Source organism: Orbicella faveolata, unplaced genomic scaffold, assembly GCF_042242905.1.
Source record: "Orbicella faveolata isolate gen_17 unplaced genomic scaffold, um_ofav_v1 contig_35, whole genome shotgun sequence".
NCBI classification, from domain to species: domain Eukaryota; kingdom Metazoa; phylum Cnidaria; class Anthozoa; order Scleractinia; family Merulinidae; genus Orbicella; species Orbicella faveolata.
The window spans coordinates 1317501-1339168 of record NW_028301564.1 but is presented as its reverse complement, the minus strand read 5'-3'; the positions used below and the strand labels follow the sequence as shown (position 1 = coordinate 1339168).

The 21668-nt window shown below is 41.4% G+C and overlaps 3 protein-coding genes and 1 non-coding gene across 5 annotated transcripts in view; 2 read left to right on the top strand and 2 right to left on the bottom strand.

The window, feature by feature from the left end:
- Window positions 1–1954: 1954 nt before the first annotated feature.
- On the bottom strand, window positions 1955–2026 carry Trnap-ugg (transfer RNA proline (anticodon UGG)). The gene has a single exon. It is a non-coding gene; the product is annotated as a tRNA-Pro (tRNA).
- Window positions 2027–11864: 9838 nt separating this feature from the next.
- On the top strand, window positions 11865–12722 carry LOC149102520 (uncharacterized). The gene has a single exon (XM_089273172.1). The coding sequence runs from the start codon at window positions 11878–11880 to the stop codon at window positions 12694–12696; it is 819 nt and encodes a 272-aa protein (XP_089129298.1). The 5' UTR covers window positions 11865–11877; the 3' UTR covers window positions 12697–12722.
- A 34-nt stretch (window positions 12723–12756) lies between these two features.
- LOC149102519 (uncharacterized) lies at window positions 12757–13462 on the top strand. The gene has a single exon (XM_089273337.1). It carries the CDS (start codon window positions 12785–12787, stop codon window positions 13460–13462), a length of 678 nt encoding a protein of 225 aa, XP_089129463.1. The 5' UTR covers window positions 12757–12784.
- A 6735-nt stretch (window positions 13463–20197) lies between these two features.
- The window catches only part of LOC149102517 (uncharacterized), an 8132-nt gene continuing 6661 nt past the window's right edge, over window positions 20198–21668 (bottom strand). For both annotated transcript variants that reach the window (XM_089273170.1, XM_089273171.1), the window contains one exon: window positions 20198–21612. In XM_089273170.1, coding sequence (XP_089129296.1) covers window positions 20600–21612 — 1013 coding nt within the window. In that variant the 3' untranslated portion in view covers window positions 20198–20599. The remainder of the gene's footprint in view (window positions 21613–21668) is intronic.

Here is a 21668-nt window from a genome sequence, read left to right as displayed (position 1 = left end):
AGCACTCCTCGTCCAGGGGGCCTGGGGAATATTTGGTTCCAGTCTTTCTGAGAAAAAATGTCACGCAACTCGCAGATTTCAAAACAAAACTTTGCTTCGAACGAAGGTTAGTCGCCGCCTTTTTCGCTAACGCTCCCTGCCAAAAAGGAACCACTCGTGCCAATCATAACCTTCCGAGGAGCATACTTTAAAAAAATTCTTGTACTCAGGGGTGGCTTCAATGAAAGGAATTAACTCCATCGGAGGGTTAAGAGTCGCTTTATGAAGAGTTCCACTTTCGTAACAGGGGAAACAACATCCCTCGAAACGGCAGTTCGCATATTCAAAGCAAATTACCATCGGTACAATCTGCTGCCTGTATTGGCAGAAAGGCAGTTTTGAAATATGCCCGTTAACCTTATCCCAACCCGGTTTTGGAATATGCTTGTGTACCTTATCCCAGCCCATTTCCTTTTTTTCCTTAATTTTTATTGCGATGTACTCCTTGAGAATCATCTCGCGAAGCTCTGGAGGGAGATTTTGGATGGCCTCGGAAAGTCCGCAGCTTTCTTTCCGGCCCCACATCAGCCACCCGCACTTGTTTGGCGCTCGAGTCATCCCGGCTCGGGCGGTATAACAACGGGCTCGCTTGTTTCTAATTGGTGTCACTCCCCATTTCCCTTAAGTTGTTAGTGGTATATAGGGGATTAACCAAATACTGTTTCAAAGAGGGAGCCGAATTTCGCCGTTTCGCAGCCCCCAGATTCAACCGGCCCGAGTTTGAGAGGGCCGGACTTGATGGTGGGGGCTGCGATAAGGCGAAATAAGGCTCCCTCTGCGAAACGGTATTTGGTTAATCCCCTATATACTACTCACGGAAGATCTGCCGGATATTTTTTATTTGAAAGGAGGAGGGGAGGGAGTTAATGCCATTTCTCGTTCCTGAGAAATAACCAACTACTTTCAGTCTCCAAACAATGTATAAGCAGAATTTCTGTGCCCCCTTTGATTGACACAGTCGAACTCAGCTCGTCAAAGTCGACTACTGCAAGTTAAGTCGTGGGACTATTAAGAAAGCTCATCTGATTTTGACCCACGACCCGAGGTAACGTAAGATTTTCAAAATTGTTTCCCCTATTCTTCTAAAAAATCAGGAAAAGGTAACGATCTTTTGGCGCGACGAGATCAAAGTACAAAGTTGCAATGATGAGTTGGATTAATTATCAAATATACACCAAGATTTCGATTCTTTTCGTAAAACTATGGCATTTCGATGATACCCAATAAACTGTTAATTTCACTAATGCTTAGGTTTTGAATTGACTTGTCACACTTACACTCCGGACTCCGGCCTTCTACGAAAATTAAACCGATCAAATGCAACTGAAATGTGTCTCTTAAAATACCCAGTTATTGTAAAACCATGTTTTTTTTCTCACATCACTTTTTTTCCTTATATTTTAGTTACGTTACTTTTGTTCAAAATTGAATTAACAGGCGAATTGAAGAGCCAACTAAAGAGAAAAATCATTCGGACTTGGCCAGAGGGCTTATCGGCCTCGTTCACTTTGAGAGATATGGGAATGAAATTAGACAGAAACTTACAAAACCTGACTGACATTTGGCCATTTTAGAAACATTGTTCTCAAACTCATTAATAATTCATCAAGTTTAAACAAAGGAAATCATGACCGTGACGGTGTTTGGATATCTGATCTTAATTAGCATAGATTTTTACGATTTTAATTCTCCGTTTTCTCCTTAGTTTTAGTCTCGATTGAGAAGATATATCAAACACTCAAGACAGTGTTTGACCACATTTCCAAACACCTCGAAGTTCGTCAAAAATACTCCGCTGCGCGTCGTATTTTCAACTGTCTTCTCGGAGTTTGGAAATGTGGCCAAACACGGTCTTTCGTGTTTGATATATTACTTCATCGTTCCGCCGCTTTAGTTCCAAAAACAAAAAAAGACTGGGCCTGTCCGGGAGTCGAACCCGGGACCTCTCGCACCCAAAGCGAGAATCATGCCACTAGACCAACAAGCCATTTTTGATTAGTAAGGCTAAATATAACGCCCGGTACCTGCTACAGGAAGAGTGCGAAAACAATTTTTAGTTTAAAATCTTAAGATTAATCTTTTGAAGTAAAGAATTGATTCATGTTAAGTGTGCGTATATCGAGTAATGGATGCGCGAGGAAAGTTGGGAGAGCACGAGAGAAGCGAAATAGTTGTTTGAGGCGCAGCTAAAATGAAACTGCCAAAGTCATGTAAATAGAGATCTTTACCATGAAATCTCAATAGGAATTAGGTAGGACCAGCGTGTGCCCTATATATGTTGTAACACTCTTTATACCAAGTTCCATGGCTTTTTAGTCCCGCCAGTCACCAAAAAAGTTATTGAGCCAGCAAGAGACCACCACCACTTTTGGGAAAAAGCGGAGCCAAGGAGTGATGACAACAGGTTCTCTGATGATCAGTAGATTAGACACCTACGTCGAAATGAGCAGTCCTGCCTGGCCTGTTGGTCCTCCTTCTTTCGGTGACAGATGTCCCTGGCTCCGCCGACTCCTGGACATGCCCCTTATTGGTAACCTTATTTAAGATTTCCCAAACTATGTTCTTGTTGCATCGATCAAAAGGAAGCTGGCATCTACTTGCTTTTTTAAATTCCTCTCTTCCTTCTGTTGGTCACCTCATGTCCGGAAAGTGAGGGACAAATTAAATAAGCGAAAAACAAAATTTGCTTTAATTTGATTTGTAGCTTTCAAAAGGTGATTCGGATTTTACATTTAGAGGTCGTAAAAAATTCGACAATTCGTTTTACAAGTCAAAATTCTTCGTAGCCAGCTATATAAACTTAAATTTGACATAGGGATGTAGGTAAAATAAAAAATAATGAATACTTTATTTATACTGTAAGAAATAGATCAGCTGAATTTAAATATAACGACAGTTGGTATAAACCTATGTGCAGTTGATAAAATATTTCGAATAGTGTTAGCAATAAAAAAATATTAAAAACTAAAAGGGAAAATTTGTTTACAACAAAAGCAACTCTTAACTAATTATAAATTCTACATTTATGCTGTATTCTGTCTTGCTCTAACAAATACTGGAATGCTTTTGACTTAAAAGTTCTCAGATTTAATATCTTTAGCCAGGAGCCATAATCGGGGACGGAGACCGTAAGCGCGCGCCATTTCAAGTATTGGGGCTGTCCCCATGATATGGGACAATAATTCTATTTTTAGAACAAATTGCGCCATCGTCTGCGGCACACGCGCGTACATGCTGCGAGGATTTCTGCGGATGTCGCGCGGGGGAAATGGCGTCCGAAATTCCCGAAATTTTTCATGTTTTTGGCCCACAACTCAAAGCGTTTACGTCTGTTGGAATTTTGCTTAATTCAGTATTTTCGTCGTAAGCTGCTCCAGTTTGAGTGAAGTAAGACCGTGTCGAATTTAGGTATGTTCCGCTTTAAGCTTATATATATATCGCTGACCAAGTTGTGTTCCGACCGATGCTTTTTTACATGAGCTATACATTACCCCACTTTAAATTTCACATATGTTGAAGATTAACAGCTTTTCCATTACACAGCAAAAAACTAGCTGGATATATTCAGATATAGCAGAGCTTCAGGACTTCATGGTTTCCTAGCTCCTCTTACCACACGCTTGCGAGGAATTTGCCAGTCTATCGCGACCGAAAAGTAAAACAAAATAATTGCTAGTTTGAGTTTCGCCTGAATTGTAAGCAACGCTTGATGTTTCATCAAGGCCCAATAACTTTACGTCCGTAGATACTGCTCAGTTTCATTTGTGTAAAAATCCAGTAAATTCTCTGTTGTCGATGAATGAGAGCGCCCGCCGATGCGTGTTTTGTACAGTCAGTAAACATGATAAATTGGACTTCCGCCGCACTTTCGTGTGAAAGCGTACATCGAACTCAAACAATAACTCTATAGTTTTTAAATATGTTTAAGATTGATAAATATTTGAGAACATATTAAAACCTAAGCTGGAAATATGTGAATAAAGCAGAAATAATCAGCAAAGTTACAATGACACTTTCTTTAATCAACTTCGAATAACGATTTCGATTTTGTTGATCGAGTTATCAAAACTCCTTGTCTATTTTCATTTTCGCAGTGTAAAACTTCACTATGCTTATGTTGAAGAAACACACATGATGTTAGTAGCCTTTTCTGCGTTCGTGAAATTTGTTGTAGCATCTCAGCACAAAAGATAACGAAAGAAATCTTTGTCAAGGTTTGTTGACAATTGAAAACACCGACTCGGACTTGAAAGTGCGCGAGCTGCACTATGCAAATGAGCTAATTGACGCGTCAGACTTTCCTTTCAAAAACTTTTACGAACTCACCCTGAAACTCACCAAGCAAGCAGAACTAATAAGAAACCATCAAAACAGGTTTTGGTTATGATTGACCATTGTCTGAGAAACTCACAAATTAACTCGATACCAGAGTATAGAGTTTTCTTGCTATATTCTTAAGTCAGAACAAACGCAAAAACATCCATGGATACGCGTAAGCTTACAACAAGCGCGAGCAGACCTTATTATTCATTCTCAGCGCGAGATTGAAGTCTTGTTTTCGACCCTGAAAAACCCACCTTTCCGTTAGCTCAGAGCATAAAACTACATATCAGCGCCCTGGTTCGTATTCCCTGCCTTATTCCCTGCCATCACGGTGAAAAATACGCAAGAGAATCTCGCAACTCTCACCATTTGATCACGCAACGTGACAGCATCCACGCGAGAGCCCCCGACATGTGCGTGGATCCGCGCGGATATATGACGTCAGGATGGCGCAATTTGTTCTAAAAATAGAAAAATTGTCCCATATCATAGGTGCGCGCGGATCCTAAGACTTACGGTCTCCGTCCCCGATTATGGCTCCCGCTTTAGCCCGTAATTCTTTAGGTAAATTGTTCCATTCTTTTCCTGCTGCAAATTTAAATGTAGACTGGCCCATAGCAGATTTTAAATCAGGCAGGCGAATTTCTCGGCTATCTCTTAAGGACCTGCCACAAAGTTCTGATCTGAAATTCATATAACTCTGAAGTTGCGTAGGACAACGGTGGTTATTAACAATTTCAAACACTAGCTGAAGACGCATTAAGATTATTCTCAAAGCTTTATTCTGTAACCGTTCTAAGAAATCGGAATTCTTCCTAGTGCAGGATCCTCATATGGTGGAAACGTAATCTAAAACAGGTAAAATAGTGACTTAATATAATATATCTTCAAAGGGATAGCTGGGCCCTAAAAAGACGAAAATCTATTTAACAATTTAAAGGAGCTAAGCACGGTATTTTGAGTTATTTTGGCCACATTCAAAATTACCTTTAAATGGTAGGAAACCTGAAAATAACAGTTTAATAAGATAGAAAAACACCAAAGAGATAATGATAAACCATAAAGGAACAGGGATAGCTAAAGATGGAGAAGATTAACACGGATTAAAAACGACGAATTTGAAAAATTGACGCTAAACTTTTCAATATGCGCAAACCGTGACGTAGCTCCGTTAAGGCAGACTGTGGAAGCGACGTAAGATATGTGACTGTTCCAAGATAACGATGCATCAACTATCACACCAAAGTACAGTGGAACCCCGCTCTACGGACACCCCGATATTACGGACAGTTTCGTTTTCCCCGACGAAAAGCTCATATATTTTTTCTAAAATTAACCCGCTTATTACGGACACCCGTTAATACGGACAACGGACACTTTTCTGTGTCCCGAGCGACAAACTCTTATACATCGTCAACCCCGCTTTACGGACACTGTTTGTATCTGTGCATTGTCTATTGTCATTGTCATGATTATGTGCTAATTAGAGATTTTGTACCCTGGTCAAATTATGACAGATTTCGGCGGGTTAATACAATTTTATTACTAAATGAAACAGTGGCAAAATAGCATGATGCATTTGACCAGTTCTTTCTTCCGGTGCATTACCCAGTCTGCAGTCCTTATATAAAGTTTTCTGCCTGATACGCTTACACAAAAGTTTCACTTTCTTGGTCTTTTGCTACACTCCTTGCTTGTAGCCTTCTTCCTCTTTGACGTCTTATGCTTGCAACTATCACCATCGGCCTCCGTTCGTATTGCTGGGTTGTTGCCAACGTCTATTAATTGTTCAAATAAATCCACGTGCTTCCTAGGACCGTCAAAAATATAAACACACGGTATTTCCATACCAAGGCCTCCACCCCGATTAACTGCTTTTCCACATACTTCACCTGATCCTCGATTAGTAGGCTTTGAAATAAAATGGGTGACTATACCAGTGCGGTTTTTGGTGTTTGCGAGATGATATGGAATGTGGCCGATAACTCGACTTTTAGTTAGCACAGCGACCGCGTTTTTGTCCTCACCATTTCCCGGCTCTGGTTGCAAAGGCAAAATTTCACCGAGAGTGATACAGTTAGTGATTTGTAATTTACAGTACAATTAAAACGTTTTGTTGCCGTACAAGTGTCGGCCTTAGTGTTTGTATCGATAAAACACGTGTCCCTGACTTTTTCCCGAGAACCCCGGTTAATACGGACACCCCGTTAATACGGACACTTTGGCATGTCCCCTTGGTGTCCGTATTAACGGGGTTCCACTGTACTTAAAAGATCTCTTCTGGTTTAGAATCGAATCACCGCAGAATATAGATATCTACGGTTTAAACCAGACGCGCTGCATCGCTTGGGCGCGAGACACCTCTAAAGGTATAGGGGAACCTTAAATCTCATGATAATTCACTTACGACTTACGTTATATGATGTGGGTCACACGATGGTGATAACGATGCTAAACTGTGAGATTGAACTCCCTCGAAAAGCTTAGCATAGAAATCGAGGAATAGGAACGATTGTTACCCCTAGTAACTCATTGCTCAGTTACAACTGGACAGCAGTCAGATATCAGAAGTAAGCATTTTTCATCATGTAATGAATTACGCTTGTTCTCGTTTTATGTAAACTTATGTGCACGAGCTGTCGTTCTGATACTTGTATGCATTTAATTTATTTATATGAGTGAGGCAATATAACAATTGTGGCTTTTACTTCATTACAAGTTTTCTTTCGTTTCGTTTGATTTTTACTCAATTTTATTTCACCTTTGTAGATCCTTTAATTCCTTGATTCCCAGCTCTTAGGCCTGGTGCATCATCAGCGTCATTAACTTTGGGAACTTAAACCTTTCTTATTTTCAGATTTTCTTTTCTGCTATATTACAGCCACAAACCTTGTTATTTTTAGTCTATAAACTGGCAGGGATTCATACGCTATCAGATTTCGTTTTCGTTTTCGTTTCGTCTTTTTTTTTCTCTTTGCTCTACCGACTGAAATCATTAATTGATAAGTTTCGTTGACTGAGTTGCTCGGTAACGGATATCTCGCTCGGATCTCTTTTCGAAATTGACAGTAGTGTAGGACGCTCTTAGGGGACCTAACCAATCAGAAGCCAGCAAAAAATCACGTGACAGGCTCTCGACCAATCAGATTGCAGCATTTGCTGACGAATTAAAAGTGGGCGTGGTTTGAAAAAATTGATGACGTCACAGGTGATGTCCAAATAAGGGTCATCAGCGATATTGGTGAGTGGTGATTAAAAGATTAGTGGTGGAGCTGTTGTCATGTAGCGGCAAATGAGTTTTTATGAGGGTGTGAGCAATTTTTAATGGTTGAAAAGGGGCCAATGAGCATCGCGCTGAAAAAATGGTGTGCTTGTGCGCCAAGGCGCTTCGAGCGCACAAAGGTCAATGTGTTTGAGAAGTGCCGTAGTCGTCAGTTGCTGGCGCGCGCGGTCAAAGTTCAGGGGTAGTCGAGCTCGCACGCGTCAAGGTCAAAGTTCAGGGGTAGTCGAGCTCGCACGCGTCAAGGTCAAAGTTCAGGGGTAGCCGAGCTCGCGCGCGTCAAGGTCAAAGTTCAGGGGTAGTCGTCAGCTGCGCGCGCGCGTCACGGAGTTTTTGAGGAGTGCGTAGCGCGTAAAAGGTCTCAATTGACTCGATTGAATTATATTTTAATCATAAACTAACAAATATTTTTACATTTGAGAAACGACGGATCTAATGTGAATAAATTTTTGTTTGTTATAAAAGTAACAAAATGGTTTTATACATTTGAGAAACGTCGGATCTAATGTGAATAAATTTTATTATAAAGTAACAAAATGTGAAATAATGGTTTTACATTTGAGAAACGTGGGACCATTGTCCGTTGATCAGGTGGGCTTCGGCTATTTCTCGGGGTGGTTCGTCGATCCATTGAAAAAACTTGCAGGTGCGCTTGGGACAGTTGAGATAGAGTCGGCCTGGGTTATTGACCGAGTGTGAGGTGGCCAATACCAAGAACTTGTTGCACAGACAACGGAAACGGGCTGGGTCTATTTTCTTGTAGCAGGGGTGGGTCTGTTCGGCAACGCGTTGCAAGTAGGCGCTCACTTCACTGGCTCCGCAGGTCACATAACACTTGGTGAAGAATCTGGAAGAGGGGCACCGGTAATACTCCCAGGTACTACCGTCGGGGGTTTGCACACTCCCGAATTGCATGGGCGCCCAACAACGCGGGTAGGTGTGATCTTGTTTTTTTCAGTTGGTCCAAGAACTGATCGGGGTTAAACTCCTCCAACACTTGCACTTCGGTGAATTCCCCTTTGTCGTCCACTTCTGGTGGCACTTCTACGAGGTTGTCTTTCCTGAACTTGTCGAGTCCTACTAATGACATCAGTCCTCCTTGAATGGCGGGTGGATGTGAGTCTATGAGCAAAAAAAAGAGTTAGTATCCCAGTCGAGTGTTTTCTCGTAGCAGTCTTTCCAGAACGTGCGTGGTTTTTCGCGCATTTTTGGGAGTCGGTCTTTGTCTTCGCCAGAAATGGTTACGTTTCATTTCACTTTTGACTTGTTGTCGTTTCTTTGAGAAGGCACCCCATGGTTCAGAGAAGCCTTTGAGAGGTACTGTGGTCCAACGCACGGATACGGGCGTGATCTCTTTGAGGAGTACGCGTTTTTTGAAACGTACTCGAGAGCGTGTTTTGAAGAGCCAACGGTCTAACGTATATTGTAGTTTACCTTCTTCTCTCTTGCGGATATCCAGTTTCAGTTTCTTGCGAGCGCCTTTTTTTTTCTTGTCGGGATACTTGGCGGGGGAATAAGCTCCGTAGTCGATGTGACTGTCCGGTCCGAATTTACCGGACGGATCATTCGGGTCGATGTGAGGTACCTCTTTGGGTTCACCGAGGGAAGTCATGACACCTACGAGTGTCTATATGAAATAATGTGTGTGATTTGAAATTGCGTGGATCGATTATATTGCGTCTTTCGAGGACCAATAGTAGTAATAGTCGCTCATATGACCGGTAACCAATCAGGAGCCGAGAAAGACAATAGGCTATTGTTTGGAGAACAATGGATGCTATTGTTTTCCAAATCCAAGATGGCCGCCACAAATTTCAGCCAATCAGGAGCCGAATTAAGAATTCAAGATGGCGGCGCCCACGTCACGAAAGTCGGCCATGTTGGAAAACAGCCCACCAGCCTCGACGGAGGACTGGGATCGGTCTCACGGATTTCCATGGCGACACAAATCACGCCAGGGTCACGCAAAAATTGTCATGCAACTTCAAACTCGATACTTACAGTGTCCTGTGGTCCTAAACGACAGAGGTCCGGTATTTAAAAACCAAACATCACACATTGTCAAATGTCACGAACTTTAATATCAACACTTTTTGACGAACATTAAAAGATATGACGTCATTACCATGTTGATCGAGTAAAAAGACCGGTTTCTATCGTCATCACACAATTTTTCAAATGAACTTTAATGTCCAAAACGTTTGCGCTAAAATTACAGAAAGCTGTTCATTGTGTCTCAGATAAGATAGCACCATCAAAAGAAATGGAACAGAAATAATTTTATCCAGCGTGAATGCAATCTTTGACGAGTAACGAATAATAAGCGAAGACAAAAATTTATAGGCTAAAAGGTGAGAAGAAAACACTACAATTGAAATGCGTCAAGTGAAAATGAATTGCTAATGGCAGATTGCAATAAAATCTAAACTCCTTGATCTCGACTGTTCCCTTGAGAAAAGCATCATTCAAAGGAATCTTGAACAAACAAAAGGCATTTTGGGCGACCATTGAAGCGGAATTAACATAATTAGTCAGAGATGAAACATGGAATAAATTAAAACCGAAAAGCACATGTTTAGAGGTTGAAATCATGATAGACTGTATCTTAACCCTTGAGAATAAAATCAAAGGAATTTCAAACAAACGTTTCGCGCTTGAAGTAAAGATTTAACTTCATTTACAAACACTGCAAATCGCTCCTAATTCAACAATTATAGTTGTCTAAGCGGGTTTCCAATAGCGCCAAAATAAATCACTTACATCAAACATAGTCCTTTCCTCCAAAGCGTCACACAACTAGCAATCGCTCAACTCCATAGCCACGAAGACAGGAAAGAATGTTACGCTTAGAAAAGAAGACGTGTGCTGAACGTTGTCACAAGTAAAATGAATTCTATCAAGACCGATTGACTTATAAACTCGTAAAACAAAACAAAAACAAAACAAAAACAAAACAAAGAGTCTGAGTCTTTGCAACGTTTATGGAATAATGATAATAAAAATAATAACATGAACTCCGAAAAAGAATTGATTACAATTTTTAACTCATTAAGTCTTGACCGTCGGTATTCCACAAAGTGTTGGGAACTAAACTCGTTTCCAGTTTCACAGACTCTTGGTCCCTGGCCCCAAAACGCACGATATTCTGCCCTAGTTTTCTTTGCTTTTGGTCATGAAGTCTTTGCCTGATCCGTTCCTTATTCTTGGCATAATAACTTCTCCAATACTCGTTGATCCGTTCCCTGTTGTTTTTACAGTATTGTCTTCGGTAATTTCTGATGTGCTCCTTGTCCTGTTGACAATAGGCTCTCTGGCTGCTGGCGAGTCGTTCCTTGTTTTTTTCATACCATCTTTTACGACACCACCACCACCTCATCCACTACCACCACATTTACCACCACCACCACCACATTTACGACCACCACATCCACCACCACCGCCACCACCATCACCACCACATTTACCACCACCGCATCCACCAACACATCCACCAACACATCCACCACCACCTACACCACCACCGCTACCACCGCCACCACCACCACATTCACCATTACCACATTCACCAGCACCACCACATGCACCATCACAACCACCACATTCACCACCACCACCTCCTATATCACCACCAAATGCACCACCACGCCGCATCCACCACATTCACCACCACAGCCACATCCACCACCTACACCACCACCACCACTTACACCACCACCAAATTTACCACCACCACCACCACCGCCACATCCACCACATTTACCACCACCACCGCCACATCCACCACATTCACCACCACCACATCCACCACCTACACCACCACCACCGCATCCACCACTACCACCACCTACACCACCACCACATTTACCACCGCCACCACCACCACCACCTATACAACCACCACATTTACCACCACCGCCGCCACCACCGCCACCACCACTACCGCCACATCCACCACATTCACCACTACAGCCACATCCATTACCTACACCACCACCACCGCATCCACCACCACCACATCCACCTTCACCACCACCACCACCACCACCACCACCACATTCACCACCACCACATCCATTACCTGCACCACCACCACATTCACCATCACCACCACCACCACTGCCACCACCACCACCACCCCACCACCTCCACCACACTCGTCAACTCGATCATTAATCATGTATAAAACTAAGGCATTAACTGCCTCAATTTATTTTGAGTCAAACTAGCAAGGAGTCATGTCCCTTTATTGTCGATATTGTCATAGACTATTCTCTCGTGCAGACAGAAGAATTCGTCACGAAAAACATAGTTGTCAACGCAGTGGATCAGAAAAGACACGAGATGTCCCAAATATCACATTTCCTACCGAAAAGCACCATGGGATCCCTAGTAGAATAGAAATGGGAGAAGCGTTTCGGTTCAAGACACCCTCCAGTATTTTGATCGTGGGCCCTTCCGGTTGTGGCAAGACTTGTTTTACCGAATCGTTACTCTTGGATTACTTGGAAGAATTGTTTGTAAACCCTCCAACTACGATTCATTATTGCTACGGGGCGTGGCAAGACGGATTTAGAGACATGGAAGACGCTGGTGTGCAATTTCACGAAGGGATTCCAGAGTCAGACCATCTCAAGTCATGGTTTCCGAAGGGTGGATTACTCGTACTGGACGATCTGATGGCAGAGGGAGGTGAGGACAAAGCGTTGCTAGACTTATTCACCAAACACTCTCATCATCAAAATATCACCGTGTTGTACTTGTGCCAAGACATGTTTCCAGGGAAATACGCCAAGAGTATTTCCAGGAACGCGCACTACATCGTAGCCTTCAAAAATCCAAGAGATCAATTAGGGATGAAGAATTTACTGCTTCAAGCTTTTCCCACTTGCTGGCAAGACATGATGGACGCGTATCAAAAAGTGACCGAACGACCGTTTGGGTACACGGTCCTGGATTTACATCCCGCCAGTGATGACAGGAAACGCGTGTTTAGTCACCTCACGACGCACGAAGGATACCCGCGCTGGCATCGAAGAAAGAGAGAGGATGTCTGATCATTGCCCAAAATGGTATATTAAACATCATTTTAATCGACTCGGCTCATTTGAAGTACGTTGTCTTGGGTGAGGGTCGACGAGAATCATGGATGATCGTTCAACAGATATTTTTGGCCCCGTGGAAGATAACAATGATGAGAACGTTGAAGAGGAAGAAGAGGTGGATGAAGAGGAGCCTGAAGAGGAACAGGAAGAAGATGAGGATAGTAGCAGCTCCGAAGAGGAAGAAGAAGCGGACGACGATGAACCAGATCCTTGGAGTCCGCTACGTCAAAACGTCAGGGAAGACGTCAAAGAAACCTACCTGAAAGAAGTCCAGCAGTTCCTGGATAAGGGAAAATCCCAAAACTATGCCGAAAATGCTGCTTTCAACGTCCTATTACCTGTAAGTAGAAGAAGGCTACGAAGGACTTACTTAAAGCGTCTAAAATGGACTCACCGTATCAAACACGACGCAATACACCGTAAAGTCATGAAGACTCTTCGACGCTTTATTGAGGAAGACGACATGGATTTTGACGAAGCGGCCGAGTCGGCAGTGGCAAAACGAAAATTCCTGCTAAACAGACTAATGCGGAAGAAGTTACTCCCCGACGATGATGACGAAGAGGAAGTAGAAGAAGAGGTTAAGACCTGGTTTAGCCATGTGACTCTTATAAGAGTGTGTGATTCCAGGGTTTTAGTCATTATTTGTAAGACGCTACACATGCAAGATGAATTGCTCCAATCAACTGTCAGGGAAAGACCAGAGGGTTGTCTGTAAAAAGGCCTACCACAAAAAATATTATGCCAAGAACAAACAGCGAATCCTGGCCCAACAAAAGAGATATCGTGCAGAGAACGTCGGGAGTCTCAAAACCCGTTGTAAAAGATGGTATGAAAAAAACAAGGAACGACTCGCCAGCAGCCAGAGAGCCTATTGTCAACAGGACAAGGAGCACATCAGAAATTACCGAAGACAATACTGTAAAAACAACAGGGAACGGATCAACGAGTATTGGAGAAGTTATTATGCCAAGAATAAGGAACGGATCAGGCAAAGACTTCATGACCAAAAGCAAAGAAAACTAGGGCAGAATATCGTGCGTTTTGGGGCCAGGGACCAAGAGTCTGTGAAACTGGAAACGAGTTTAGTTCCCAACACTTTGTGGAATACCGACGGTCAAGACTTAATGAGTTAAAAATTGTAATCAATTCTTTTTCGGAGTTCATGTTATTATTTTTATTATCATTATTCCATAAACGTTGCAAAGACTCAGACTCTTTGTTTTGTTTTTGTTTTGTTTTTGTTTTGTTTTACGAGTTTATAAGTCAATCGGTCTTGATAGAATTCATTTTACTTGTGACAACGTTCAGCACACGTCTTCTTTTCTAAGCGTAACATTCTTTCCTGTCTTCGTGGCTATGGAGTTGAGCGATTGCTAGTTGTGTGACGCTTTGGAGGAAAGGACTATGTTTGATGTAAGTGATTTATTTTGGCGCTATTGGAAACCCGCTTAGACAACTATAATTGTTGAATTAGGAGCGATTTGCAGTGTTTGTAAATGAAGTTAAATCTTTACTTCAAGCGCGAAACGTTTGTTTGAAATTCCTTTGATTTTATTCTCAAGGGTTAAGATACAGTCTATCATGATTTCAACCTCTAAACATGTGCTTTTCGGTTTTAATTTATTCCATGTTTCATCTCTGACTAATTATGTTAATTCCGCTTCAATGGTCGCCCAAAATGCCTTTTGTTTGTTCAAGATTCCTTTGAATGATGCTTTTCTCAAGGGAACAGTCGAGATCAAGGAGTTTAGATTTTATTGCAATCTGCCATTAGCAATTCATTTTCACTTGACGCATTTCAATTGTAGTGTTTTCTTCTCACCTTTTAGCCTATAAATTTTTGTCTTCGCTTATTATTCGTTACTCGTCAAAGATTGCATTCACGCTGGATAAAATTATTTCTGTTCCATTTCTTTTGATGGTGCTATCTTATCTGAGACACAATGAACAGCTTTCTGTAATTTTAGCGCAAACGTTTTGGACATTAAAGTTCATTTGAAAAATTGTGTGATGACGATAGAAACCGGTCTTTTTACTCGATCAACATGGTAATGACGTCATATCTTTTAATGTTCGTCAAAAAGTGTTGATATTAAAGTTCGTGACATTTGACAATGTGTGATGTTTGGTTTTTAAATACCGGACCTCTGTCGTTTAGGACCACAGGACACTGTAAGTATCGAGTTTGAAGTTGCATGACAATTTTTGCGTGACCCTGGCGTGATTTGTGTCGCCATGGAAATCCGTGAGACCGATCCCAGTCCTCCGTCGAGGCTGGTGGGCTGTTTTCCAACATGGCCGACTTTCGTGACGTGGGCGCCGCCATCTTGAATTCTTAATTCGGCTCCTGATTGGCTGAAATTTGTGGCGGCCATCTTGGATTTGGAAAACAATAGCATCCATTGTTCTCCAAACAATAGCCTATTGTCTTTCTCGGCTCCTGATTGGTTACCGGTCATATGAGCGACTATTACTACTATTGGTCCTCGAAAGACGCAATATAATCGATCCACGCAATTTCAAATCACACACATTATTTCATATAGACACTCGTAGGTGTCATGACTTCCCTCGGTGAACCCAAAGAGGTACCTCACATCGACCCGAATGATCCGTCCGGTAAATTCGGACCGGACAGTCACATCGACTACGGAGCTTATTCCCCCGCCAAGTATCCCGACAAGAAAAAAAAAGGCGCTCGCAAGAAACTGAAACTGGATATCCGCAAGAGAGAAGAAGGTAAACTACAATATACGTTAGACCGTTGGCTCTTCAAAACACGCTCTCGAGTACGTTTCAAAAAACGCGTACTCCTCAAAGAGATCACGCCCGTATCCGTGCGTTGGACCACAGTACCTCTCAAAGGCTTCTCTGAACCATGGAGTGCCTTCTCAAAGAAACGACAACAAGTCAAAAGTGAAATGAAACGTAACCATTTCTGGCGAAGACAAAGACCGACTCCCAAAAATGCGCGAAAAACCACGCACGTTCTGGAAAGACTGCTACGAGAAAACACTCGACTGGGATACTAACTCTTTTTTTTGCTCATAGACTCACATCCACCCGCCATTCAAGGAGGACTGATGTCATTAGTAGGACTCGACAAGTTCAGGAAAGACAACCTCGTAGAAGTGCCACCAGAAGTGGACGACAAAGGGGAATTCACCGAAGTGCAAGTGTTGGAGGAGTTTAACCCCGATCAGTTCTTGGACCAACTGAAAAAAACAAGATCACACCTACCCGCGTTGTTGGGCGCCCATGCAATTCGGGAGTGTGCAAACCCCCGACGGTAGTACCTGGGAGTATTACCGGTGCCCCTCTTCCAGATTCTTCACCAAGTGTTATGTGACCTGCGGAGCCAGTGAAGTGAGCGCCTACTTGCAACGCGTTGCCGAACAGACCCACCCCTGCTACAAGAAAATAGACCCAGCCCGTTTCCGTTGTCTGTGCAACAAGTCCCTGGTATTGGCCACCTCACACTCGGTCAATAACCCAGGCCGACTCTATCTCAAGTGTCCCAAGCGCACCTGCAAGTTTTTTCAATGGATCGACGAACCACCCCGAGGAATCGCCGAAGCCCACCTGATCAACGGACAATGGTCCCACGTTTCTCAAATGTAAAACCATTATTTCACATTTTGTTACTTTATAATAAAATTTATTCACATTAGATCCGACGTTTCTCAAATGTATAAAACCATTTTGTTACTTTTATAACAAACAAAAATTTATTCCCATTAGATCCGTCGTTTCTCAAATGTAAAAACATTTGTTGGTTTATAATTAAAATATAATTCACATTTAAATCGTGTCAATTGAGACCTTTTACGCGCTACGCACTCCTCAAAAAATCCTTGACGCGCGCGCGCAGTTGACGACTACCCCTGAACTTTGACCTTGACGCGCGCGAGCTCGACTACCCCTGAACTTTGACCTTGACGCGCGCGAGCTCGACTACCCCTGAACTTTGACTGCGCGCGCCAGCAACTGACGACTACGGCACTTCTCAAACACATTGACCTTTGTGCGCTCGAAGCGCCTTGGCGCACAAGCACACCATTTTTTCAGCGCGATGCTCATTGGCCCCTTTTCAACCATTAAAAATTGCTCACACCATCATAAAACTCATTTGCCACTACATGACAACAACGCCACCACTAATCTTTTAATCACCACACACCACTATCGCTGATGACCCTTATTTGGACATCACCTGTGACGCCATCAATTTTTTCAAACCACGCCCACTTTTTAATTCGTCAGCAAATGCTGCAATCTGATTGGTCGAGAGCCTGTCACGTGATTTTTTGCTGGCTTCTGGTTGGTTAGGGCCCCTAAGAGCGTCCTACACTACTGTTGGCAAACTGTGCCAAACTCAGTAATCAAGAATCAATTAGATTCTTTCAAACGATGTCTCTAAAAATAAACGAAATTGCTGGCAAGCTTAATTAAAATCGTTAATTCTTGACCATATCAGTCCTATCGTATCTTCTCGATGTCTAAAACATTTCTTCACAATAGTCAATAAATTGCATCTGAGAAATATACTTTCAAACAAGAAATTTAATGGGGCATGGTAGTTTTGCCAAGTAAAGAAAGCCTAAAACGGCTCAAACAACAACGACTAAATTATCCATCAAAGAATATTAAAAAGGTTAAAAAAAAAAAATCAAAATCAATATTTGATGGCAAACAAAGGTCAAACGCGTCATTCATAAAATGAAAATCAGTTTTTATTGTACAGAGGATCCGGAAAACTCAAAAGAAAGCCACCACAAAAAAATAGTGAGTTACACTGCACTTCTTGAACAAGAACTAATGCTCTCTGGGCATACAGTAGCTACATTTTTTAGTATCTTATGCGAGTGCATAGAAAAAAAATTGGTTTTACACTGTAAGATTTTCAAGAAGAATTGGTGTTCTTGGCTGAGCGTCGTTGTGCTGACATTGGCCTCTCTTTGAAATTTATTCTAGAATCTGATTGACTCAAAATCACTATGGTTTATGAAGTCCCCATAAACAGATGGCCTGTTAAAAAGACACACTTGACTGGTTCATTTAGCACAACTAAGATCGAGGATTCTACTGAGCGCACTGCGTGAAAGCCAAAATATTCTAGAGTATTCTGGACTCGAATATGTGATTGTGACGCAATAGAATCCTAGAGTATTCAAGCCGCACCACACAACACGTGACGTACAATTGAAATATTCGTGTCAAATATGGTGGAATACGTTCTGTTCATAATCGTTCGAGGATTTTCGTTAAAGTATACCACACATCTGTCATAATCCCAGAGTATGATGGCGAACCCTTTGTAAAAAGATCTTTATAAAAGAAGGTAACAGTTCGGGTGCATAGCATTCTCCTGGAAGCAAAATTTAGACTATGAATTCAAAGTATATGCGATCTGCGCGTGTATACGTTTATCCTGGAATACGTGATCTTAACGCCAAAGCTATAGAAATCTAGAGTATTCATGGCGTGTACAACCGTGACGTGGACCTGGAAAATTCTTATCGAATATGGGCATACGCAGGAGCACGACCGTGTATTCGTTTCGTTGACCAGAACAATTGTACTTTTTTAGTTCATGTTATCGGCGCAGCGCATGTGTTTTGCTTGAGTCAAGAAATTTACACGCTTTGTTGTAACTTCGAATCCCACTCATTCGGTTTTGACCGACGTTTTTGGGATAATCACTACAAAGCGATTTCTCTTTGTGTGACCCGTCTCGTCTGAAATGGTTAACACAGCACGAAACCACAAATTGGACACTACGGGATACGTAAAGTTCCACAAAGTTAAACTGACTACAGACACGTAAAGCTGCGCAAAGTTTGGTTAGTAAGAGGAATCAAGTTCGTTGCGGAGAAGTTTTGGTGTATTCAGTGGAGAAAGTCCCGAGACCTTCAGACAGATATCTTTTCTCTGTGGGATGAGTTTAACTCCGGAGCCCGCGGGGCAACGAAACTCCTAAATAACGGCCCAATAGCTTCCTCAGTCGACTCCCTGCCATCATATCAACATTGCATTACGCTTGAACAAGAAATCACAAAATGTATTACGGAAAACACTTTAATCAGATTTTTTGCTCGAGGTTACTTTTGAAGCGAAATTGACCTTAAATGTGTTTCGAAACGACTTGTAACGAAATGAGAGAAACGACCAACATCAGCATTCTGAGTGTCCGACCTTCAACAAGCACGGATCAGCGGTTTTCCACATTAGATACCAAGTTCTCTCGATTGTCGCGCCATTTTTTTGGCGTCCTTTTTGAAAGGTGTGAAATGTTGAAGCTTGCACCGATCTCTTGGTCCTTTTTCACTGTTTAAAAACTCTACTTTGGCGGACACAATTCATTTTATCTTCACTTCTTCTCTGTGCACGATTTCAAGCAACTTTTGGTGGCATACAGCTGGTGAAAACATCGATACATACGGAGGTACGAGTCAACAAGAACAGGTAAAACGTAAGCCATTGTTGTCTTCCCGGGTTGTCTTGTACGTACGAGTACCCTTGTAGAATCAGACACTATGTACAACATATTTAAATGCTATGCCAGTAAGCTATGTAAAATGTATGTTTTGGGTATTAGAAAACTATGTTAGCTGCCATATAGCTGCCTTATTGAAACTCTATTTTGTCTATATGTTTACTCTATGTATTTTAATAACAAATTCTATGTATTTGTTAGTCAAATGCAACCTTTCCATAGTCTATGTAAAAGCTATGTATTCAAATGAATGTTGAAGTTAGTTGATGACACTGAAATGAAATAGCCTTTAAATAGCATCTGCATATATTTGAAATACAACTTACATAGCTTTTACATAACACTTAAGTTTTCCAGGGTAAAGTTCACTTGTAATGTTTGCTTAAGATGTATGGAATTGCCTCTGGTTGTAAATGTTTTTTTATCAAGCAGAAGTTATACATTGGAAGTAGATGTAACCTTGATTTCAAGAGGGACAGCAATGGGAATGATGGTGAATTAAAGCATTAAATCAAACTACTGTGTAAAATTTACTGATTGATTTATTATATTTTCCTTAGCACTGCAAGCTTGATTTGAGGTTTCCCAGTGTGGATTTACACATAAACTTAACTAACCTTTTATGCGTATTGTATTTTAATCATAGGATGAAGTAAAATTGGTAATGCCTTACATGTATGTATAATCCCTGGCCTCCTTATTTGAAGAAAAAAAGGAAAACCTGTGAGGAAGAACCCTGGCTTACAAGATACATGTATGTATTAATGACTATTTAGGGGGCCATGGAGACTTTTTAAGAATTATTTTTGTAAGAGCTTTTGAAAAATTGTATTGGCAAGTAAATTTTGGCATTTCACCAGTCAGTCTCTTTATATTTTATATACTAGGAGTTCTCAATGAGAAGTGAGTGCTGCCGTTAGTAGCGTGTTTGTATGTCAATATGACAATGGGAACTGCAACAAAAATATAACTTATTTTATTTCTTAAACAACATGGTTACATGTACTTTGAACCTATAAATGCTTGTAAGAGTAAAAAGGAACATATTCGTTTATTTCAACGCAACATGTAATGAACAGTGTTGTTTTGTATAGGTGAACTGTACTGTTTTGTATAGGTCAATATGCAATGAACAACGGGCCTTATCGTCTATAGGTGAACTAATCAGGACTATATATTTGGTCTGACAGTTTAAGTTACTTTCTTATTGTAGGTAAATACAATGTTTTTTTCAAGGCTAGTAACAGCTTGGTGTTGATCTTTAGAAGGATGAGTGACACTGCCTAACGCAACATGTAATGAACAAAGGGCCTTATCATGTATAGGTCAACTATAGCTTGTCAAGATGGAAATTGACTATATATTTGGTCGGACAATTTGGGTTACTGCTTTGGTACGCTTATTGTAGGTAACTACAATGTTGTTTAAGGCCAGTAACAGTTTAACGAAGTCATGCTTAGAAGGATCAGTCAGACCCTCTGTGTTAAACAATTGCGAGATGACTTTGTTAAAAAGTGTAAGAGACAACTTTTCCTTCTTTGGTGTGGTTAGGAAAAATACTTGAGCATAATACTGACTGGGACAAAAGTCTTTCATCTGTTGCATATTACAATTACTACAAGTAATAATGTCTGAGTTGTCATCATGTTCGATCTTCTTATTGCATTTTATACAGGCCACGTATGTGGACGTTGAAATTACACCTGCTACAGATCCTTCCACAGTTGCAGTGATAGAATCATCAGTTAATCTCGGTGCTAAAGCTAAAATATCAGTATGTGGCTCTGTTTGCTTAATGGCAGTGCCACTTTTGGCAGTATTTATGTATAGTTGCTTAGTAAGGGCATCTTTCTTTACTCGTACATTCTCAAAAATGTATGTCATGCCTTCTTCTACTTGCTCACAAAATTTCTCCCAAAATACTATCTTAGAGTAACCTTTTGTGTCTACAATTTGCCCTTCTAGCATTTTTAAAGTTCCTCTACTTGTCTGGAGTATTTTAGGTTCTAGTAGAGAAGTAACCTTTGCTTTGACTGTTATCAGTTGACCTGCAGCAATGGTTTTCAGCATTCCTAGGTCGAAGTTGCTGGGGATATCAACTTTTGGAAATGGTGATGCTGTAAGCTGTTGGACTTCGACATTAGCACTCATGAGCAAGTCATCTGTGTTGCTCTTTTGGTCTATGCGAAATCTTTTTATTTTCACAGGGCTGCCACCATCTTGTACTGACTGGAAAAGGTCTCTCTTGGCAGGGGCAAAACAAACTCCTCTTAAGTATTTTTCTTTTGACTGTACTTGAAAGTCGAAGAAGCTGTCTTCTTTTCTGGGAGATACATTGTGTGTGTAACCAATTATTTGACCAGGTTTCTCTGCAATGAAATAAAAACAACTTAAGCATCATTTCATTTTTTTGCTAAGTATTAAG

What these genes read in the sequence shown, in the direction of transcription:
- LOC149102520 (XM_089273172.1), top strand. Translation starts at nt 11,878, where the DNA reads ATGTCCCTTTATTGTCGATATTGTCATAGACTATTCTCTCGTGCAGAC.
- LOC149102519 (XM_089273337.1), top strand. Translation starts at nt 12,785, where the DNA reads ATGGATGATCGTTCAACAGATATTTTTGGCCCCGTGGAAGATAACAAT.